General features: G+C 43.0%; 1 protein-coding gene across 1 annotated transcript in view; it reads right to left on the minus strand.

The window, feature by feature from the left end:
• The window catches only part of Appbp2 (amyloid beta precursor protein binding protein 2), a 43,113-nt gene extending 24,190 nt beyond the window's left edge, over positions 1–18,923 (minus strand). Inside the window, exons 1-4 of the mRNA XM_057774719.1 lie at positions 18,495–18,923; positions 3,303–3,391; positions 1,218–1,369; positions 121–244 (exon numbers count right to left, since the gene is read on the minus strand). Of these exons, the coding sequence (XP_057630702.1) occupies positions 121–244; positions 1,218–1,369; positions 3,303–3,391; positions 18,495–18,632 (503 nt within the window). The 5' untranslated portion in view covers positions 18,633–18,923. The remainder of the gene's footprint in view (positions 1–120; positions 245–1,217; positions 1,370–3,302; positions 3,392–18,494) is intronic.
• Between the last annotated feature and the right edge of the window lie 5,393 nt (positions 18,924–24,316).

Here is a 24,316-nt window from a genome sequence, read left to right on the forward strand (position 1 = left end):
TACCGTCTGAGAGATTTAGTCAATTGTTGGAGGATACCCAGAATTCTGAGCCCAAACCACTAATACCAAGTACCCCTATAGCTAAGTACCACTTAATCATAGGATCTGCTCCAAGCTTACCTCACACAACACTCCACTGCTCGAAACCAGTGAAGCATCTCGTCATGTAGAGTACATAACTGAAGGCAAGACAGAAAAACCTTCTCAGCATCGCTGTACCAGCCTGCATCGGAAAGAAATCCACCTGAAGAGCAAGAAAATCAGTCACATCAAGTGACTCAGTAAACTGTAAGCTACAATGACATGCTTATAACAAAACACCTAAATCAAGCATTCAATATTAATATTAAATAATTAATTAATAATATTAACATCTTACTTTTAACCTTGTAAAAGTTGATCTCCAACACAGAAAGTGGGAATAATAATTTGAAGAAATGCCGGGCGGTGGTGGCGCACGCCTTTAATCCCAGCACTTGGGAGGCAGAGGCAGGCGGATCTCTGTGAGGTCGAGACCAGCCTGGTCTACAAGAGCTAGTTCCAGGACAGGCTCCAAAACAACAGAGAAACCCTGTCTCGAAAAACCAAAAAAAAAAAAAAAAAAAAAAAAAAAATAATTTGAAGAAATATTTGCCTGAAATGTACTTTTAATTCTGTATGATTGTGAAAACTATCCAAATTATAAAATTATCACAATATTTATATATGTAAATATATATATATATATAAAGGGATATATGTTTATATCCCTTCCCAGAATATTTCAAAGTGGTTTCTGCTTATAAAGTATTTCCACAAAAAGATAAAAAATACCTAATTTTGGAAAACAAAGCCCTGAAAAGATTTAAGTCTCATGTCACAGCACAAGGTAAGCAGTTAAAGAATTTGGTGACAGCATGACACAGCAGAAAGGCGTGCTTTGGGATCACAGAGACAGGATTCTAAACATAGCTCACTAAAAGTTATGAGCTGATCCACTTACTCAACTTCAGTAAGTCTACTTCGGGATATGCAAATACTATTACTGTCACTGTGCTGGAATACCACGAGAATTCAGGAAGACACCACTTACATGCTAAAGTTGAATAGGCCACGCCTAGGTATGACAGTTGCTCACAATCTGTGCAGACTGTGGGAACTCTTGTAGGAACCCTTATTGTTAGGTTTAATTCAAGTCCATTACAGAATAAACACTCCTCTACTTTCCCATTACTCACCTAACACAAAGCCAACCTGGATGGCCTTCTCCTTTACTGCAGCATCTGATTCTGCTATGTAAGAGCACCGTCTACTGAATGAGTAGGCCAGGACAGAAGCAACTTTAACACCATGATCCATCAAAGCCTGAAAACAATGATGAAGCAAATGTCTGAAAGAGAAGAGAAAGGTGATTCTAGAGAGGCAATTGATTTTGCCCCTTTAGAGATAGCTGCTCCTCTATTAAATTTGATATCATTGTTTTCTAAAACAAAACAAGGTAAGTGAGGCTACGTCTGTAACCTGATGGTACCTAAGGATGGGGCTATAAAAATCACATATATTGGCGCTGGAGAGATGGTTCAGTGGTTAAAAGGTCCAGGGATCAATTCCCAGCACACATGGCAGCTCACAACTGTCTGTGACTCCAGTTCCAGAGGATCCAACACCCTCACACAGAGATACATGCAAACAAAATACCAATGCATATAAAATAAATTTTAAAAATTACATATACTCCAAAAATAAGACAATGGGGCCGGGGAGATGGCTCAGCAATTGCCACACAAGCCTGACAACGAGTCTGCATCTTAGCATACACATAAAAGCTGGACACAGTAGTACAAGCACTAGAAATCCAGTGCAGCCCTACAGGAAGATGGGAGGCACAAATAAGAAACTTGCTAGAATCTCACAGGTCAGCTAGCCTGGCATATGTGGCAGTGAACATTAAGAAAGACACTGGCGGGCTGGAGAGATGGCTCAGAGGTTAAGAGCACTGACTACTCTTCCAGAGGTCCTGAGTTCAATTCCCAGCAACCACATGGTGGCTCACAGCCATCTATCTGTAGTGAGATCTGGTGCCCTCTTCTGGCCAGCAAGCATACAGACAGACAGAACACTATACATAATAAATAAATCTTTAAAAAAAAAAAAATTAAAAAAAAAAAAAATTAAAAAAAAAAAAAAAAAAAGAAAGAAAGACACTGGCATCCAGGTGTAGTGGCACATGCCTTTAATCCTAACACTTGGGAGGCAGAGGTAGCCAGCCTGGTCTACAGAATGAGTGCCAGGATAGGCTCCAAAGCTACAAAGAGAAACCCTGTCTCAAAAAAAAAAAAAAGCCGGGCGGTGGTGGCGCACGCCTTTAATCCCAGCACTCGGGAGGCAGAGGCAGGCGCATCTCTGTGAGTTTGAGACCAGCCTGGTCTACAAGAGCTAGTTCCAGGACAGGCTCCAAAACCACAGAGAAACCCTGTCTCGAAAAAAAACAGAAAAGAAAAAAAAAAGGAAGGAAGGAAGGAAGAAAGAAAGATAAGAAAAAAGAGTGAGAGCGAGAGCAAAAGAGAGAGAGAGATAGAGAATATCTCTCAATAAGGTGTAAGGTAAAGAAAGACCAACATCTAAAGCCAGACTGGGCTACATGACTCCCTGCCTTAAAACTATCAAACCCTTCCCTAAGAGCTTTGTGTGTATTTATAAAGTAAAAATATGTTCTTTGACCTTTGCCCGTCAAATAAAGTATAACTCTTATTTTTGTTATTCAAAGCTTTTCACTGAGTTATTGTCCCACTCCATGGAACCTGCTACCATAGTATTCAGTGGTCTTTTGTCTACTTATAAATTTTAATGGTGAAAACATTCTGCAAATGTCTATTACTGATGGCTGAACAAGGCAAGTATACTTAATATCATTGAATTATAAACTTTTATCATTTTATGTGTATGATGAGTGTTTTGCCCGCATGTACGCCTATTGTCCTTGAAGGCCAGAAAAGGATACCGTACCTCCGAAACTAGAGTTTCATATAGGCACTGTCCTTTAGGTGCTAGGAATTGTATCTGGGTCCCCTGGGAGAGCAACCAGTCTTCTTAACCACTGAACCATCTCTCCAGCTCCTGAATCATACATTTTGAAATGGCATAAGTAGCAAATTATATGGTATGTGTATTCTAGTGGTCTTTTTATTGGGGGAGGGCTGTCTTCTCCTGTCTGTGAAGGAGATCAGAAGTTTAGCAAATTCAAGACCATCTTGGGCCACGTGAGACCCAGAAGGAAGGACAGACGGATGCGTGAAAGCCAATACACACACACACACATTTACCTTTTATCCAAAGCTCTCAAAACTTTAGCAAAAACTTCCAATTCACAGAATTCACTGCCCAGTTGACATAAACGTCCCTGTTGGTAAAGCTGTAATAATAAGAAGAAAAATAATTATTTTTAACTTTTTAATTTAATTTTCTGCTCTGTGATTTAGCACACACTCTCCCCTCCCTGTTTCTCTGCTAGGTGATTGTATCTCAAGATGTGAACTCGCAGCTATTGTTCCAGAATCATGCTGCCTGCCATGATGGTCATGGACTTTAACCTTCTAAAATTGTAAGCCCTAAATAAACTCTTCTCTAATTAAAAAAAAAAAAAAACAAGAACAACAGGATTTAATAGCAGATTTTAATGGCTGATTTTAAGTATAAATACACAGCATTATCAGAAAAGAGGCTTGCATGAAAAAAATGCAATGAATAAATTTCTATAACTCATAAAAACTTTAATATTGCACATAATTGTTCAGAATTATCATTGTAAAATAGAATAGCACGTGGAACATTATAAATTACAAAGATGTGGTATTCAGCTATATGTATCATACAGAAGCCCATTACTTAAGAAACTTAAATGTTTGTTTTTTTCTTTAACAAAACTGGATAATTTTAAATTATCAAAATAACAGCAAAGCCAGTATCTAGAAAGCAGCTTGTCAATATGCTCCATTGGGCACCTCAGCCAATCTCAAATACTCAGCTTAGTTCTGCATATATTTCACAAGCACTAACGGTATATAGTACATCTACCTAAAGATCCAGGACGACAGGATTCATATATTTCTGACTTGTTAGAACTGTTTCGTTGTTGTTTGATTTCGGTTTTTCCAGACAAGGTGTCTTGTGTGTGTGTGTGTGTGTGTGTGTGTGTCCCTGGTGATCCTAGAACTTGCTCTGTAGACTATGCTGGCCTCAAATTCAGAGATCTGCCTACCTCTGCATCCTGAATGCTGGGATTAAAGGTGTGTACCCCTACGACCCAGCAGGAACCGGTACTTTTTAAAAGAACAATTTAGGAGCTGGGTGGTGGTGGCACACACCTTTTTTAACCCTAGCACTCAAGAGACAGAGGTAGTTAGATCTGAGTTTGAGGCCAGCCTGGTCCACAGAGTGAGTTTCAGGGTAGCCAGGGCTACACAGAGAAAATTTGTCAAAAACAAACAAACAAACAAAACAAGCAATCAAAAAAGAACAATTTAGCCGGGCGGTGGTGGCGCACGCCTTTAATCCCAGCACTTGGGAGGCAGAGGCAGGCGGATCTCTGTGAGTTCGAGGCCAGCCTGGTCTACAAGAGCTAGTTCCAGGACAGGCTCCAAAACCACAGAGAAACCCTGTCTCGAAAAACCAAAAAAAAAAAAAAAAAAAAAAAAAAAAAAGAACAATTTAGGGATTGCCAAAATGGCTTTGTGGATAAAGGAGCTTTGCAGATTAGCCTGCAGACTGGAGCCCAATCACAGGGATCCAAAGGGTGTAAGGACAGAACTGATTCCTCCAACTGTCTTCTGATCTCCACATACGTGCACAAATATAAAGTTTAATTAATTAATAACATGTTTTTAAAAAAACAAATATGGCTGGGCGGTGGTGGCGCACGCCTTTAATCCCAGCACTCGGGAGGCAGAGGCAGGTGGATCTCTGTGAGTTCGAGGCCAGCCTGGTCTACAAGAGGTAGTTCCAGGACAGGAACCAAAAGCTACGGAGAAACCCTGTCTTGAAAAATCAAAAAAATAAAAAAATAAATAAATAAAAAAATAAAAAACAAATATGGCCAGGCAGTGGTGGCACACACCTTTAATCTCAGCACTCAGGAGGCAAAATCAGTAGGATCTCCGTTAGTTCGGAGCCAGCCTGGTCTACAGAACTAGTTTCAGGACAGCTAAGGCTGTTACAAAGAGAAACCCTGACTTGAAAAACCAAAAACAAATACGGAGAGGAGCTAGAGAGATGGCTCATCAGTTAAGAGACTGACTGCTCTTTAGAGGACCCAGGCTCAATTCCCAGCAATCACAGGGTGGCTCACAACTCCCTGCAACTCCAACTCCAGAGGGTATAACACATTCTTCTGGCTTTCTTGAGCACCAGACAAACACATGGTACTCAGATACACGAGAAGTCAAGGAGCAGGGCGGTGGTGGCTCACGCCTTTAATCCCAGCACTCAGGAGGCAGAGACTGGCAGATCTCTGTGAGTTTGAGGCCAGCCTGGTCTACAAGAGCTAGTTCCAGGACAGGAACCAAAAAGCTACGGAGAAACCCTGTCTCGAAAAATCAAAAAAAACAAAAAAAACAAGAAGTCAAGGAATTCATACTTAAATGAATGAAAATTTAAAAAGGAAACAAATTCAGTTTTATCATTTTTCCTGACCTCAATTTCACCAAATGCTTTTGAATGTAAGTTATAACAGAAATTTTGCTATCTTACTTCACTTTGTATTACAGCTACTTAACACTAACTTAATTGATGACAACATTGTTTACAAAAAAGAGGAAGGCGGGTCACTCTGTGCAGGAAAACAAACTACAAACTCCGCATACTTTTGGGCATAAGATCATTAGTCACACAAAGGTCAGATTAAATTAGGTACACACACAGCTCAGTGATAGAAAGCACAGCATACATCAAGCCCTGGGTTCCATCTCTAACATGGGAGAGGAAAAAGTATAGATACCAATGGTTTCTGCAAAGCCAACAACTGCTGCTGAGAAGAGGGACTATAAGCTCAGGAAGGCCAACAGAACTGTGATCTTCATGGAATGAAGATATTCAAATTAACATTAAAACCTAGTTCATAAGAAAAGAGCCGCTAATTTTGGAAATGGCTTTCTTTTTTAATTTATTTATAAACTTTTATGTATATGGGTATTTCGCACACCAGAAGAGGATATTGGATACCATGGGGACTACAGATATAGATGGTTGTGAGCCTCCATGTGAGTGCTGGGAATTGAACTCAGGACCTCTGGAAGAACTCTTAACCACTGAGCTATTCCTACAGCCTCTTTCTGCTACAGAAAAATAAAGAGTTTTTGAGAATGTATGCAGGAAAATGCACTAGCATCAATCAGTTATACTTACTTGACAACTGGCCATTACAGAATAATACAAGAGAAATATAGCTGAGAATTCATAACCAAATTCCGGTTTGGGGGCAAAATAATGCAAAGCAGAACCAAAAATGTACTAACCAAGATATTAAGATATTTCTCCAAAACACTAAGAAAAAAAATCTTAACTTCCAAAGGCTCAGTGGGTAAAACCATGCCCATGCAAACATGAGGACTTGAGTTTGAATCCCCAGTCTGCAATCACAATGCTCCTATGGGGAAGAGGGAGGTGGAGACTAAACAGCACACACAGTAGAAAAACAAAAGGGGAAGGACTGACATCCAAGGTTATCCTTAGACCTTCACACACACTGTGATAAGTGTGCAATGTGCACTTAACACAGTGCATGCATGTGCATGCGTGTACACACACGCGCGCGCACACACACACATATTATACATAAGTATGCCCTCCCAAACCCTTGCCAAAATGATTATCATTATCAACCTTAAGGCTTAGAATTTCTTTTATAAAATAGATAAAAATGAAACAAGTTATATAACCATTTTGCCTTTCTTGCCAGTCAAACAAAGACAAATTCTGTTGCATGTGTTGTGCAGGTCATAATATCCCTTAACTAAAAATTGATATAACCTACTAAATGTAATTTGAAATAGAATTTAGAGGAGCTGCTTCCTTAAGTGTAATTAGGAGACTCCTCGTTAGTTTCCCAACCGACCAGACCTGAATAATCACACAGAAACTATATTAATTACAACACTGCTTGGCCAATAGCTTACGCATATTCCTGGCTAACTATTATATCTTAAATTAACCCATTTCTATCCATCTGTGTATCGGAATGAGGCTGTGGATTACTGGTAAGGTTCCAGCGTCTGTCTCCTTTGGCAGCTACATGGTGTCTCCCTGACTCTGCCTACTCTCTCTATATATATTTGTTTGGATTTCCAGCCTAAGCCATTGGCCAAAACAGCTTTATGCATTATCCAATAAAACCAACACATATACAGAAGGACGTCCCACATCACTTATGATACATTTTGAGCTGTGCAATGGTGGCGCAGGCCTTTAATCCCAGTATTCAGGAGGCAGAGGCAAGTAGATCTCTGAGTTCCAAGTCAACCTGGTTTACAGAGCGAGATCGGGACAGCCCAGTCTACACAGAGAAATCCTGTCTCAAAAACAAAAGTTTGACAACCTGCCCTGTCACAAACAACAGCTATTTTCTATACGGAGACATTTAACTTATCTAGATAAAATGGATTCCCATTTAAATTACCAGACAAGGGTAATGATTGAACAGTCCCACTCATGTTTGTTTCACCCTTAAGAATATCCCAAAATAAAGATTAATACTGTTGACAGGACAAAAGGGGGGTTAGAGATACCAACTAGAGATAAAGATAGTATCTAATTCCTAAATATTTAACACTTTTGTATTTTATTCAAATTATTTTGAGTATGTGAATGCAAGTACATATGTGGATGAGCAAAACTTTTGGGAACCAGTCTCTCCTGCAGGTTTTTAGCCACCAAGCTACCTCAACAACCCCCAATTTTTAAATGTTAAAAATTAAATCAGGGCTGAGGAGTCCCTCAGCAGTAAGTGCTAGCCAATGTGCGTGAGGCCTGAGTTCTAACTCCAGACCCTGTGGAAAAGAAAGGCATAACGTTAAGGGTTTGTAACCCAGTGCTGAAGGTCAGGACAGGCAGACCCCTTCAGCCTCACAGGTTAGCCCAGTCCATCTGGCCTGCTTAGGGAACTCCAGCCTAGTGAAGAGACTCTGTCTCAACAAACAACAAAAATCCAAAGTTAAGAGTTTCTTAGCAAAAAAAAAAGAGTTTCGGGGCTGGAGAGATAGCTCAGAGGTTAAGAGTATTGCCTGCTCTTCCAAAGGTCCTGAGTTCAATTCCCAGCAACCACATGGTGGCTCACAACCATCTGTAATGGGGTCTGGTGCCCTCTTCTGGCCTTCAGGCATACACACAGACAGAATATTGTATACATAATAAATAAATAAATAAAAAAAAAAAGAAAAAAAAAAAAAAAAAGAGTTTCTTAGCAAATGACACTCAAGACAGACCTTTGGCCTCTACACTCTGTGCACAGACATGCAACCTGAACACAAGAACTCACACAAATCAGAATACTAAAAGTGACCTGGTAATAATGACTTTGTAACCATTATATCACAGGCAAAAGCAACAAAGAGATAAATGGTCACATAAAACTCTACAATGTAAAAGGCTTAGTGCCTTTTTAAGTGTAATCTCAGCACTCAAAAGGTTGAGGCAGGAGAATTGCTGAGTTCAAGGCTAGTCAAAACTATTCAGCAGTTCTGGGTCAAGCTGGGCTACAGTGTAAAACCCTATCTCAAGAAACAAAACCAAAACAAAAATCTAAATGTTCATGAATATAAAATACTACAAAAATAAGTAAATGAAAACAACCTGTATTACTAATTAATAACTTTTTCCCATTTTTCTTTTGTTTTGAGAGACAAAGTTATCTGTGTGTAGCCCTGGCCATCCTCAAACTAACTCTGGAGACCAGGCGGGCCTCAAACTCATAGAAATCTGCCTGCCTCTGCCTCTTGAATGCTGGGATTAAAGGTGTGTGCCGCCACCACCCAGCTCTACAGGTGTAATAGTATATACATGAGAGTTAGTTTCAAGATTGTCTAATAAGCCTGACAGGTGCAGCCTGGAAGAAGCAGGAGTCCAGCAGCTGAGCCCTACAGCCATGGTGATGGTGAGCCATAGGTGTTGGGGTGGGGGTTTCAGCCACTAGCAGAGCTAGGTGGCAGAGGCAGGCATTAGTTAGGGGACATGGGTGCAGGCATGGGAGTCATGAACATACTAGTTTCCTGACACTCAGAGTGAGGCTGGGCTGCCAGTGGGAAGGTAACTACAGTAGCAGCTGCCCTAAGCAGTGCTCCTGCTCAGCTCAGAAATCAAAGTGAGTGACAGTGGCTCATTTGGAACCATGTACCAGGCACAACTGGCAGGTACAAAGGAACTCAACAACAAGGGTCTTTGGAACAAAAGGTTCAAGAATGAGTGGCTAATGATTACGTTCAAGATGCACCACTGCCATAGTATGAGGCCATGGCACTTTCTACCTCAGTGGGGAGAAGGTAGGATCTCAGGGTATCCAGGGATGCGTGCACTGCTCCACTCTGATTCCACCTGTTTTCCTGCCCGCCTTTCACACAAGGTCTACTACTTCTCTTACTGTTCTCTGCAAGCCTCTGGCTCCTCCCCCCCCCCCATCTCTCCTGTGGTCTCCAGAAAGATGAGCTGTACTTAAATTTGGTGCTGAACACATGACTCAGACAGTGTAGTAGCCCACCATTTCGCCAAAGCTAAGCAGACCATATCTAGCACTGAGGCTAAGGTGCACACACCAGTTCTAAAGCTTGGCTACATCAACTTCACTGGGTGCAACACCGTATCAGCCCCAGAAACTACCGATGGATTCCGACACGACTATCTCCCTAGGAAACCCAGTGTTTCCTGCATTTGTTTTTGGTACTGCTATTCTCTAGAGCTCATTTCTGGAGTCACTGATGAAACTTTGTCTATAAGCATGTGGTCAATAGGTTGAATACTGGGTGAACACTGCCCTCCCTCTCCTTGGACAGTTCATCCTCCCCAGGGACAGTGGGTGAATTAGTTCTTGAGAAGATGGTATTAGAAATACCCAGCAATAAATCTGTAAGATGAACCCCAACGACACAGATTCAAGTTCTCCACATCAAGCTCCTGTCTGCACAAAGGTGTCCAAATCTCAGATGCCACTTCTGGAGCTGGAACCCCTGGAGCCCACACCAGGGCTCTCCTTGTTAGAGGCCTAGGTCCACAACTTCTTAGATGAACTGGAGTGTCTCAGAACCCAGTCCCTCAGCAAATGCTTGCTTCTCCAACCCCTTTCCAATTCTGGTTTTGGTGACTTACCATCCAACACTCAAGCAATGCAATGCTCATCCTTCCTCACTTGAGGTGTTGGGGGAATATGGACAGAACGACACACAACATAACTGCTAGCCTCATTATCCTCATTTTACAAACCCAGTCCAGCACAAACTAGCAGATGCCTGATGTCACTCCTACCCACACTTTTTCCCCGGGCCCCACTGGACTACCTTCCATATACATCTAGGAGTCCCAAATGGGGCTAGAAATGGGGAGTATCCCATCAAGCTCCTGCTCCAGCTAGACCCCAAGAACAAAGGGCAGAGGCAAATGAATTCTTAAAAAAAAAAAAAAAGATTTATATACTATGTGTACAGTGTTCTGTCTGCAGGCATCCCTGCCTGCCAGAAGAGGGCACTAGATCTCATTATAGATGGTTGTGAGCCACCACGTGGTTGGTGAACCACCATGTGGTTGCTAGGAACTGAACTCAGGACCTCTGGAAGAGCAGTCAGTGCTCTTAACCTCTGAACCATCTCTCCAGTCCCGAGGTAAAAGAATTTTACCAGCCTCTAGGTCCTCCCTTAACAGTTTCAACTCTGCAGTGGACTTTTAAAGAGAATCTAACTAGATGTGGAGAGGAAAGAAATTAAGGGCAGAGGGATGGAAACACACCTCCTATCTACTTGGTTCCTTCTTTTCTTCCAAGGCCTCAATCTCTTCAGTCACCTTGTAGCCCTTGCAAATAGATTAAAAAAAAAAAAAATAGAAGTTTGCACTATCTAATCTGCCTCTTCACCAGATGTACCCTGTTTCTGGCCTTTTCTTTCAAGACTTCTTGACCTTCTTCTCACCCTGGAGGATCCAGGAGAAGGCAGCATCCCTGGTGTTTTAGTTTTCAAAGTAAGGTTTGCCTATGTACAGTTACCTATTGGATAAATTATTAGTCTAAAAAAATGAACTGCTCAATTAAGAGGGGATTTTTGAGACAAGGGGTGAACCACACCTTTGATCCCATTACTCAGAGGTAGAGGCTAGACTGGGATACAGAGTGAATTCCGGGACAGTCAGGGCTACATAGAGAAACCCTATCTCAACCCCCACTCCCACAAAAAGAGGGAATTTTTGTTTTCTGTTGGTTTTTGAGACAAGGTTTCATGTAGCCCAGGTTGGCCTTGAACTCACTGTCTAGCTATTTGTGATCCTCTAGCCTCTTATCCTGAGGCTGAGATTCAGAGTCCTAGGGATTACAAGTGTGTATCACTATAGCCAGTCAAGGTTTTTTGTTATTTGCCCCCACCCCGAGACAGGGTTTCTCTGTATAGCCCTGGCTATCCTGGAACTTGCTCTGCTGACCAGGCTGGTCTCAAACATGGAGATTCACCTCCCTGACTCCCAAGTGGTGGAATTAAAGGTGTGTGCCCCTATTTTCCAGCCCTCTTTGAGAATGTCACACAATGTATTTTTGCCTTCCTCAATTCCTTCCAGATCCAGCTCCCTTCACCGCAACACAACTTTGTTCCTTTTTTAAAGTGTGTGTGTGTGTGTGTGTGTGCATAGAGTCCAGCTTGTGTTACACATATTCTCTTGGTTGTAAGGCCATCCACTGGTGCTTGGATTGGTTTCCAAGCACCACCTCCTTAAAGAAAATCAACTCTTCCTCTCCCAGTGGAGACAGGGCTGGGACTTCATGTCCACCTCCTCACCCCCATGTTGGTATTTCATTTAGCTTGAAGCAGGACTTGTGCATGCTGTCACAACTGCTCTGTTTCATTGCGATTACCTACAATCTCGGACTCTTACAGTCTTTTCAGTCCCTTACTCTACAATGAGCCATGAACCTTGTGGGGAGTCGGGTGGTATGAGCTGTGCAGTGCACAGTCTTATTCTCTGCACCCTGTCCCTGTCCAGTTGTAGGGTCTCTTTGTTAACTGCCATATAGATATGATTTAAGTAACTTTTTTTAGGCAAAGTGCTAGTAGCTGGTAGAACAGCAACTTCACTTTTCTACTTAGGAGACTATGACAAAAATGGAAAAACTGAGAACAAATTCTGAATATGGTTGCTTTAATTTATAGATAAAAATAGGTGTTTCCTATTTTAACATCAGATCAAGGAAGATTCATTTCATAAAACCCAGAGCTCTCTGTACCTGTTGTATCTTCATGGTTTATATAGCAAATACCAAAATGCTACAATAAGGAGCATTCTAGTTATTTTTCCTTATTTTTGGTGCTGGGGATCAAACCCTTGGTTTTACACATGTACTTTTCATGTACTTTACCCCAGCCCCACTTTTATCAACTCAATACGTCTCTGAATATTTTAATAAGGCACCATGTAGTTTGAAGAAAATAGTGGTGACCCCCATACACATCCCAGAACAATACAAAAAAAAAAAACAAAACTATTCTCTGATTTACAAAATTAATCATCATCTATCAGAGATGAAAAACAATCCTAGCCGGGCAGTGGTGGCGCACGCCTTTAATCCCAGCACTCGGGAGGCAGAGACAGGCGGATCTCTGTGAGTTCGAGACCAGCCTGGTCTACAAGAGCTAGTTCCAGGACAGGCTCCAAAACCACAGAGAAACCCTGTCTCGAAAAACCAAAAAAAAAAAAAAAAAAAAAAAAAAAAAAGAAAAACAAGAAAAACAATCCTAAGAAGATAAATTAAATACTCTCCCCAAGAAATAATTTCAGTTGACTTCTGCAAAAGAACGGGAGTAAATAAAACTTGTAGAATTATGACAAATAGCCGGGCGATGGCGCACGCCTTTAATCCCAGCACTCGGGAGGCAGAGGCAGGCGGATCTCTGTGAGTTCGAGACCAGCCTGGTCTACAAGAGCTAGTTCCAGGACAGGCTCCAAAACCACAGGGAAACCCTGTCTCGAAAAACCAAAAAAAAAAAAAAAAAAAAAAAAAAAAAAAGAATTATGACAAATAACAGTGACAGATGCAGACATCCAACCCTTTTTAAACAGAGAAACACAAGGTAAAAATATTACAACTCCTGTGTAAACACCTGGGTTTGAAGCTATACAAAAGCAGAAAATCTACATGGCTAAGAGAGACTCTTCTCCAAAAACAAGGTGAAGCAGGACATGGTGGTATATTCCTTTACTCAAGAGGCAGAAGGAGGCACATCTCTCTCTTGAGTCCCTGTCTGGAACAAACAACAAAAGGACCAAGGTACACAGCTCCTGAGAAATACCCAAGGTTAACCTCTGGCTTCCACAAACACACCTGCACTGCACACAGTACAACCACACTCACAAAACCAAACAAATCGGGTATGAACCAAGAAATTCACAAAGTTCCCACAGAGACAAATGTAAGAGCATCCAGGTGTGTGGGGAGGGATAGTAACATTTCATATAGCAACCACTGAAATTCCAGACTAGGAAATTCTGTTCACAGGACAACACAACCCATTTCTTTAAAAAACAACAAAAAAAGCAAGAAATGAAAAGAAGGAGAAGAAGGAGAAAGAGAAGGAGAAGAAGAAAAAGAAGGAGGAGGAGGAGGAGGAGGAGGAGGAGGAGGAGGAGGAGGAGGAGGAGGAGGAGGAGGAGGAGGAGAAGGTGAATTTACAGCTAAAATAACACTTAACAGAGATATCTAGCCTGAGGAGATTGCTCAGTGGATACAAGTACTTGTTGCCCAAGCAAGAGGACCTAAATTGGGCTGGAGAGATGGCTCAGTGGTTAAGAGCACTGACTATTCTTCCAGAAGACCTGAGTTCAATTACCAGCAATCACATGGTGGCTCACAACCACCTGTAATAAGATCGGGCACCCTCTTCTGGCCTGCAGGCATACATGGAGGCAGAATGTTGTAAACATAATAAATAAATAAAATCTAAAAAAAAAAAAAAAAAAAAAAAAAAAAAGAGGACCTAAATTCAAACACCCATCACCAATGTGATGCGAGAGTAATTCCAGCATTGAGGAAGCGTAGACAAGAGTACCACTAGAACTTGCTGGCTAACAGAAACTCTCTCAAGATAAGGCAGAGCGATAAAGTAGGGCCTACAATGTCTTCTCTGATCATGGTAGACACAGATGCAAGTGCACATACATTACACATCATTATACACTGTATACTTTCAACATTGGCACATGAAAGGTATTTTCCAGGACCACTGAAAAGAGCTGGGGCTGTAGCTCAGTTAATAGAGCACTTGGCAGCCCTGTGTGTGGTGGTGCAGAAGGATCAGAACAGGGTTATTCTTAACCACCCTGGACTACTTGAGATTCTGTCTCCAAAAAAAGAGAACCATTAAGTAGTGGGACACAGGGTCTTGACTAAAACAAACTGAAATTAGACACGCATTATATTAGAATGTTGGTTACTAAAACATCACAGATGAAGCCTAATCCTAGCACTCAGGAGACAGAGGCAGGTGGATTTCTGAGTTTGAAGCCAAAGGTCTACATAATGAGTTCCAGGACAGCCAGGGATACACAGAGAAACCCTGTCTCAGAAAACCAAAACCAAAGCCAGGCAGCGGTGGCAGATGCCTTTAATCCCAGCACTTGGAGGGCAGAGTCAGATGGATCTCTGTGAGTTTAAGGCCAGCCTGGTCTACAAGAGCTAGTTCCAGCACAGGCTCCAAAGCTACAGTGAAATCCTGTCTTGAAAAGAACCAGAAAAAAAAAAAAATCAAAACAAACAAAAGAGGATATGTTGATTTGTACTCCCACAAACATTGCAATAGTTTCTATCATTTAAAATTCTTTTTTTTCGGGCTGGAGAGATGGCTCAGAGGTTAAGAGCACTGACTGTTCTCCCAGAGGTTCTGAGTTCAAGTCCCAGCAACCACATGATGGCTCACAACCATCTGTAATGAGATCTGGTGCCCTCTTCTGGCCTGCAGGGACACATACAGGTAGAATGCTGTATATATAATTAAATAAACCTTTCAAAAAAATAAAATAAAATTCTTTTTTTTTCTTTTAGGGTTTTATTTTTACTGGGTGTGTGAGGTGCACAAGCTTCGGCTGTAGATACAAGAACACACAGAGGACAGTCTTGTAATGAGATCTTCTCTTCTGACCTGCAGAGATAGGTGTTGGCAGAACACTGTGTAAATAAATCTTTAAGAATCTTAATAAATTAGTTAATTAATTTTGAGAAAGAGCCTACCACTGCTGTCCTGGCTAGCCTTAAACTCTGCAATGAGCCTCCTGTCTCTTCCACCTCCCTAGTCCTGGAATCACAGAATGAGTCACCAAATTCAGCTCCAATTTACTTTCTAAGTTTTTGCTTTTTTGCTGTTGAGACACAGTCTCCATATGCAGGCTAGGGAGGCCCTGCATTTGTGATCTTCCTATCACAGGCCCTCAAACGCTAAGGTTCTGACACCTAGCCTTATTAATCAATCTGTGCACTGTTTTACAATTTTTCAGTATGCTCTATCCATTTCTATGCCAAATGATTCCACCCTTGGACAAAAACATTAGGAATAAAAGTCATTTATTTTGTAGGGTATCAACTTTTATATAGCCACCTATTTACTACTGGCTGTAAATTCATTCATGTATTTTAGCCAGTTTTTCCTACCACAGAATTCAGTAGCTATCTCCACCTTCTGTTTAGCTTTCCTACAAAAATCTCAAGACTACTACTCCTTACCCTGACCAAGTTTCTTAGCTCCTAATCCATGACAGTCATTCCTTGCAAACTTACCTATACAGGTACCTCAGATCACCACAACCTGTCTCATTTGTAGTTCCGGCTGCTCTGGAACTCACATAGATTCACCTGCTTCTGCCTCCCCAGTGCTGGGATTAAAATGGCTTGTGCTACTACACCTGGCTAAAAATTTTATTTATTTTATCTTATGTGTATGAGAGCTTTGCTTGTATATCATATTGTTACGGATGGTTGTAAACTACCATGTGGGCGCTGGGAATGAACCCCAGTTCTCTTTCTGAGTCAAGCCCAGCCTGAGAACAGCCAAGGCTACCCAGAGAAAAACCCTGTCTCCAAACAAGAAAGAGGGGTGGGGGGGTGGGGGGGTTAATTCAAGGCCATACCAGGCAACTTAGTGAAACATTGTATCAAAATGAAAATTTTGTAGCCAGGGTGATGGCTTAGGCCTTTATTTTTATTTTCTTCATTTTTTGAGATGGGATCCCTCAATGTAGGTCTGGCTACTTTGGAAATATATATGACCTGTGCCTCAGGCTTAAATCCCAGCACCAGTGAGGCAGAGCAGGTTTATCTTTGTGAGTCAAGAGGCTAATCAGAGCTGGGCAGTGGTGGCGCCTTTAATCCCAGGCAGAGGCAGGAGGATCTATGTGAGTTCGAGGCCAGCCTGGGCTACAAGAGCTAGTTCCAGGATGCTACAGAGAAACCCTGTCTCAAAAAACCAAAAAGAGGCTAATCTGGTCTACAGATTCCAGGACAGACAGGGCTACAACAGTTGAAACCTTTTCTCAATCCTCTACCTCCCACTTGGATGGCAAGGCTTAAACACGATAATGTAGAGAAAGGAAAGTACTAACACTGCTCCCAGCTCAGCATCAGGGTTCACATCAAGTATCTAACCATAAAATAGTACAGTGTACCCAAAAGAAGAAAACTGAACCCCATGAAGACCAGACACATGCCAAGAACACTAACTGCTCACACTAATAATCTTCAAAGGAAAAGCTTTCCTTTTAGCGAAAATAAAAGAGACTAAAGTATTTCGACAGAATTCAAGTAGTAAAAGTATTCTTTCCTGGTTAGATTCCCAGTGATTGGCTCCAAAAGGTGTACACGTCTACATATGATTTAATAAAACTGACAGAAATAGCACACACTGCAGCAGTTTTCCAGGTTTGAGAATAGCAGACTAATTTGTCCTTGGGATAAATGTAGCTTAAATGCATAAAATTAACATTAGTTACACACGAAAGTAAATCAGAGTATCAAAACCATTTGGAATGGAGGGAGATTTTCTTCTAAATTCAAAAATTATACTACACGTTGTCAAAATGAATCTTCTCCAAATACTTAGGAGGGAAATGATTTTAAATGTTAGGAGCTGGTGCAAAGCAGCAGGATTTTATAGACTGCAGTATGTCAGTTGCTAATTCTGAAAAAATGTTCTCAAGCTGGAAAAAGCAGACAATCTCTCTAATAAAGCAAACGCCCTAAAACACTACACACACATAAATGTGTATACACATTTGCTAAATATCAAATTACACCACTGGAGACAACTTACTAATCAAGTAGTATTTAAAAATAAAAATAAAACCTCTGCCGGTCATATTTTGCAAACTGGAGTTCTCGCTGACTCAAAGCAAGAGTCAGTGAATGAATCCAGTGTTCACACTCAAATGTGGGGAGAGGAAAAGGGAGGCTCCGAGTTCCCAAAGTTCTCCTCCCTCTCAGAACACTGCAAAAATTGTCCACGTCTAAGGACACCTACCCTTGAAACTCCTTGAAGAGCAACTTGGAAGACTTTCAGTTCAGATTTTTGAGGGGGAGCGATTTAGAAATGCTGCAAAATTGCAATTTTCATATACGTGGGGATAATTTCTACTTCTTTCCTTCGGTGATTTTCACTGCGTCCTTTCTAAAGAGCCGGTCCACACTCCCCTATTAGTAAAATCCTTAACTCAACACCGAGTCTAAGCCGAAAAATCAAAACAAAACCTGAAACCACACAAAAAGCTTTCAAGAACATGCAAATGAAACCCACAGACCGTTTCCAATAATCCCTAAGTAAACCACTTCGTTTTGAGGGAAGAAAGGAAAAAAAATGGACAGAATTCCGACCAGCGGAGGGAGGAAAAAAAATGAAAAGCAGTACGGAGGGGTGGGGGGGGGACGAGTGCCGGGGAGAACTGGGGGAGGATCACAGCAAAAAAAAAAAAAAAAAAAAAAAAAAGTCCAGCTCAGGCTGACACTAAAGAGGACAGGGCGGAGGATACCCCAGCGACAGGAGGACCGAGTGGGACCGGACTGAGCCGGGCATTTCCCGTGGGCCTAACCAGGGCCTCTAAGAGGATGGCGGGCAGCACTCGCACAAGAACCCCCCGGATCGCACAGCTCGGGGAGCAGACGCGGGGATGGCGGGGTATCGGAAAGCCGCCACCGCAGTCCGTCTCCGAGGGGACCCTGCCTCGAGGGCTGCGGGCCCGGCCGCGGACGTGGAAGGGGGTGCGGCCCGGGGGCGGCGGCGGGGTCCGAGCGAGCAGGTCGGTCGTACCTTGTAGTAAACGTCGAACTGGATATTCTCCGGCAAGGAGCGGATGTCGCGACGCGAGCGGATGTAGTTGTCCACGACAGCGGAGATGGCGGTGTTGTAGAGCGTCTCGGGGATCCACTCGAGCTCCACGGCCGCCATCTTCCCTCGCTCCTCCTCCGCCTCCTCCCGCAGGCCCCCGCCTCCCTCCGTAGCGAACCCGTGTGCCGCCCCGGAGGCTTCCGAGGGGCGGCGACCGCGCGACCGCGCGCCTCACGGCCCCGGCCGCCCGGCCTCCGCGTGCGCGCGCGAACCGAGCACCGGCGACGACGGCGGCCGCGGGATACCGGGAAGACCGGGGCGAACACAGTGCACCGCCGAACCCAGAGCCTCACATTCCGGAAAGGAGAGCAAACCCGGCTCCGTCTCGGCCCCGAGCTCTGCAGGGGCGGGGCTGCGTGTGCGGCGTCATGACGTCAGCGCGCGCGACGCGCCCGGGAAGGAATGCGGCAGGCGGAAAACTTGGGAGAAAGAGCGGGGACCGCCTGAGGGGCGGCGGGTGCGAGTTCCCGAAGGGCGGGTCCCCGGGGTGGGGGGCCGGAGTTGTGACAGTCTTTTCCTCGGCGTGCTGCGGCTCTCCAGGACAGCCTTGTCTCACTGAGCTTTAGACGAGAGCCCTCCTGAACTTCTGGAAAAAGTGTAGAATTGATTTTTTTATCCTTCACAGAAGTGCACAGTTGGGCCGGGCGTGGTGCACGCCTTTTCTCTCAGCACTTGGGAGGCAGAGACAGACGGATCTCTGAGTTCGAGGCCAGCCTGCTCTACAAAGCGAATTTCAGGACAGCCAGGACTGGTACACAGAGAGACCCCGTATCAAAAAAATCAAAAGAGAAATGAAAATGACATATTCAAGGAAATCACTTCACTCTAGCAATCCTTCATTAGATTCTGGCTTTAAATTTTCCTAAACACCCTCTGTCCAGTGACTAGGAGTCACGAAGAAAACTCGTATTTCATGGTAAAACCGTTTATATTGTAACTTTTTAGTATGTTTATCCATTTTTTTTAAGAAGTAAAAATTCTTTTACAGTAAATCAACGTTTGTCTGACATACATTCTCGGACTACTGGAAGAATTTGGTAAAAAAGTGAACCTAACAGTAAGCTAAAGCCTGCAATGAGTGGATTTGTTTTTTAATGCTAAGCAGAGCTAGCGAGTGCTCACTGGGTAAGAGTGCCTGCAGCTCATCAAGTGGACCCCGCTTAGTTCCCTCTTCCCACACCACAAGGCTCCAATTCTAAGGGACTTGATGTCCTTTTTGGGTTTCTTCAGGCACCTGCTCCCACGTGGTGCACATACTATCAGCTCAGGCACACTGTGCTGGTGGGGTTTTTGTTCTTGTATTGTCAATTTAACATAAGCTATGGCCTGGAGAGGTGACCGCAACCGAGAAAATGCCTCTGTTGGATTGGTAGGCAGGCAAGTCTGGGAGACACTTTCTTGATTAATAATTGGTGTGTGAGGACCCAGTGCATTGTGGCCATGCTGTTCTAAGCAGATCCTGGAGATATAAGAAAGAAGGCTGAGCAAGCCAAGGGTCCCCAGCAATCAGCAATCCTTCTCTTGCCTCCAGTTCAGTTCCAGCCTCCAAGTTCCTACCTTGAGTTCTGCCCTGACTTCCTGTCCTGATGGCTATAAGTTGCAAGCGGAAATAATAACTTTATTTCCTCCCCAAGTTGTTTTTGGTCATGGTGTTTTTATCACAGCAATAGGAAGCAGCCTATTGCACATAAGTACACATAAATCTTTTTCAAGCTAAATTGGTGGTAGCTGTGATAGGACTCAACAGAAATGGAAATTAAGTTTTCCCCTAGTTAGTCAAAAAGATGTTAGTAAATAATTCAGTGCTCTCTCTCTTTCTCAGTTTTTCTTCTCTTTTCTTTCTTTTTTTTTTTTTGTTTGTTTGTTTTTTTTTTTGGTTTTTTGAGATAGGGTTTCTCTGTGGTTTTGGAGCCTGTCCTGGAACTAGCTCTTGTAGACCAGGCTGGTCTCGAACTCACAGAGATCCTCCTGTCTCTGCCTCCCAAGTGCTGGGATTAAAGGCATGCGCCACCAACGCCCGGCTTTCTCTCTCAGTTTTTCAAGACAGGGTTTCTCTTTGTATCTTTGGCTATCCTGGAACTCGCTTTATAGACCAGGCTGGCCTCGAACTCACAGAGATTCTTCTACCTCTGCCTCCCAAGTGCTGGGATTAAAGGTGTGCGCCACCATGCCTGGCCTTTTTTTTTTGGTTTTTGGTTTTTGATTTTTTTTGAGACAGGATTTCTCTGTGTAACAGCCCTAGCTGTCCAGGAACTAGCTCCATAGACCAGGCTGGTGTCAAACTCACAGAGATCTGCCTGCCTCTGCCGAGTACTGGGATTAAAGGCATACGCCACCACCATCCAGCTCTTTTTTTGTTCTTTATTTATTTATTTATTATGTATACAATGTACTGTCTGTGTGTATGTCTGCAGGCCAGAAAAGGACACCAGACCCCATTACAGATGGTTGTGAGCCACCATGTGGTTGCTGGGAATTGAACTCAGGACCTTTGGAAGAGCAGGCAATGCTCTTAACCTCTGAGCCATCTCTCCAGCCCTCTTTTTTTATTCTTATAAACGCCTGCTATTTATGTAATTTAATTTTCTCAGTCTGATTTCAAGAATTCAATGTAGCATCTTTCTGCTCTAGCAATTTAACAAGGATGTTACCTCTATAATTGTTGATAACAGTCTCAGTTCTTCTTTGTGTTTTTGACACAAGGTCTTACTATTTAAACAAGGCTGGCCTCAAACTCAAAGAGATCTGCCTGCCTCAACCTTTGCCTTCTGAGTGCATCACTAGGGCAATTTCTTCTCAATGTCTTAGTCATTCTGTAGCAGCATAAATCACGAAGGCAACAATAATGTCCACTCCTGATACTCGGCACTACAGGAATGAAATGAGCTCTTTCAATGTATGTTTCACTCTGGTATTTCCACTATGAAATGGTCAAATAATTCAGCGAGAGAAAGAAAGAAGGAAGGGGGGAAGGAGGGAGGAAAGAAAGACAGACTGTATTTGTTAATTTTCTTATTGCTGTGACGAAATCATTGACAGAAACAGATGAAGGACATATTTGGGCTCCAGTCTGAGGGTCCACTCCAGTGTTCCTACTCACCCCCCATCTCATTGCCCTTTGTTACCCCCTCCTGTTCTCTCAGCTCCCTTTTCTCCTCCCAACGGGTTCCTATTTACTACCATGTCCTGTCTTCTTTCTTTTTCTTTTCTGTGTGTGTGTCCAGATGATTTACACTGGAGTTCACAGGAGCACAGGTAAGAGATTCTAGACTATATATAGCAGTGTGGGCACCTGACCCGTGGCTATCCTACTGACGAAAATGTTTCTCTCCTCCCCCACTACACATTAACTATCTATCAATCCCCAGGGTAGGGTGGGGTCAGTTAAGTCCTGCCCTTTCCATAACAGGATGTTATTGGACCCTGTCTTGTGTAGGTAATTACAGTGTTGGGATTTCAGGAATGCAATGGCCATTTCATGCCTGGAAGACAGCAGTCTATCACGACCCACGCCACTCTCTGGCTCCTACATCCTTTCTATTCTCTCTTTTGTCATGGTCCCTAAACCTTGGAGGAGGTGATATAAATCTCCCATTTATCCCTGAGCATTCAACAGTCACTTATTCTTAGCTCTGAGACCACTGTATAGGACAAAAAGAATCTTCTCTGACGGAAGCTGACAGCACCAGTAATCTGTGGGGATAAACGTAATTATTTAGAAGGCAATTTTACAGGCACATCCTGTCCATTAGCAAAACAGCAGTAGTAGTATCCTCACTAGGGTTGTCCCAGTTACAGGTTTACAGGACCAGCCATGAATTCCTTCCTGTGGAGCAGGCCTCAATTCCACTCAGGAAGTGATTGGTCATTATGTCAACAGATGTGCTACTGTTGCACCAATGGGCACACCTTTCCTGGGTGGTCAGCAATGTGGCACACAGGGTCCTCAACTGCATGTGACTGTTGAGAACAATTCTTCCCTAGCAACCTGCATAGCACACGCCTATACTAGAATTCTCCAGCAAGGAGGAAGTCTCCATCCCAGGTCCAGCTTGATCTTTCTATGTCCTGCGATCAAACATGGTGTCTTCGGTATTGGTTCTCAAAACACCAAACCAAACTACTGGACGTTGGTGGCGCATGCCTTTTACTCCAACATTTGGGAGATGAAGGAGCAGCACAAACTCCATTTTGAGAAAGAACTCCATTTAAGACAGGCTCTAACTAAGGGGGGGGGTGAATGCAGCCCAGCAAAAGTCATAAAATTCCCAAGAAATTGTGTCAGCCCGATGTCCAAACAATATCCGCTTGCTTTAGACATCAAACCTTGGTCCTCTGGAAGAACAACCAGTGACCTTTGGGTCATCTCTCTAGCCCCCAACCCACCCAGTTTGTTTTTTGTTTGTTTGTTGCCAGGACCTGACTGTCCTGGAACTAGCTTTGTAGACCAGGCTGGCTATGAAATCACACCCTAGTGCTGGGATTAAAAGCATGTGCCACCACCATCCAGCTTAACCCACCAAGTTTCAAGGCAAAGTACTTAGATTCCTCTCTCTCTCTCTCTCTCTCTCTCTCTCTCTCTCTCTCTCTCTCTCTCTCTCTCTCTCTCTCGTGTGTGTGATGAGAGTTCCAAATAAACCATAATTTAAAAGCTCACAGGCCAGGTGTGATAATGTACCTTTAATCTTTTAATCCCATCACTCTACAAAGAACAGGCAGATCTCTATGTGTTCCAAGCCAGCCTGGTCTACGTAGGGAAAGTTAAAGTGATGCAGTTCATTCATAACCTGGTAGCCTGAGCTGGACAACTTTTTGTTGTTGACTCTTACTTTTTTGAGGGGGACAGGATGTTGTTTTGCAGCAGATTCTGGCCTTGAGAGCATAGCCTGCTGCCCTAGCCTTACAGTTACTGAGATCCCAGGCCTGCATCAATATCCTTGGCTTTGTTACACTGTTCGTAAGACTAAACTGTCTAGATACAAGAGAATGGAGCACTGCCTGCTGTGTAGCAGAGGATGACTTTGAACTCTTGGCCTTAACCCTCCTTTACCTCCCCAGTGTTGAGTCTAAAGTCGTGAACCACCACAGCATGCTACATTAGGGATTTAGAATAGGCAGTCAGAGACAGAAAAGCAGAACAAGGGGTCACTACTTAGTTCAGATTTTTTTTAATAGGGTGATGATAAAATTCTGGTTCAAGACCAGTCTAAGCAACATGAGACTCAAACAAACAGAGCAAAAAGCAAACTAGATATTTAACATAGTGGAATTAATTAACATTAGTGCTTCTGTGCCTGGCTTATTAAGGTGTTTTCTAATGGGGCTGGAGAGATGGCTCAGCAGTTAAGAGCACTGCCTGATCTTCCAGAGGTCCTGAGTTCAAGTCCCAACAACCACATGGTGGCTCAAAACTACCAATAATGGGATCTGATGCCTTTTTCTGTTTGATGCCCTCTTCTGTCGTGCAGTCACACATGCAAATAAAGTACTCATATACATACATAAATAAATCTCTTTATTTTATTTATTTATTTATTTATTTATTTATTTATTTATTTATTATGTATGCAGTATTCTGTCCGCCTGCAGGCCAGAAGAGGGCACCAGACCTCATTACAGATGGTTGTGAGCCACCATGTGGTTGCTGGAAATTGAACTCAGGACCTTTGGAAGAGCAGGCAATGCTCTTAACCGCTGAGCCATCTCTCCAGCCCATAAATCTCTTTTTAAAGGAAGATTTTTTT

Source organism: Chionomys nivalis, chromosome 7 (assembly GCF_950005125.1).
Source record: "Chionomys nivalis chromosome 7, mChiNiv1.1, whole genome shotgun sequence".
NCBI classification, from domain to species: domain Eukaryota; kingdom Metazoa; phylum Chordata; class Mammalia; order Rodentia; family Cricetidae; genus Chionomys; species Chionomys nivalis.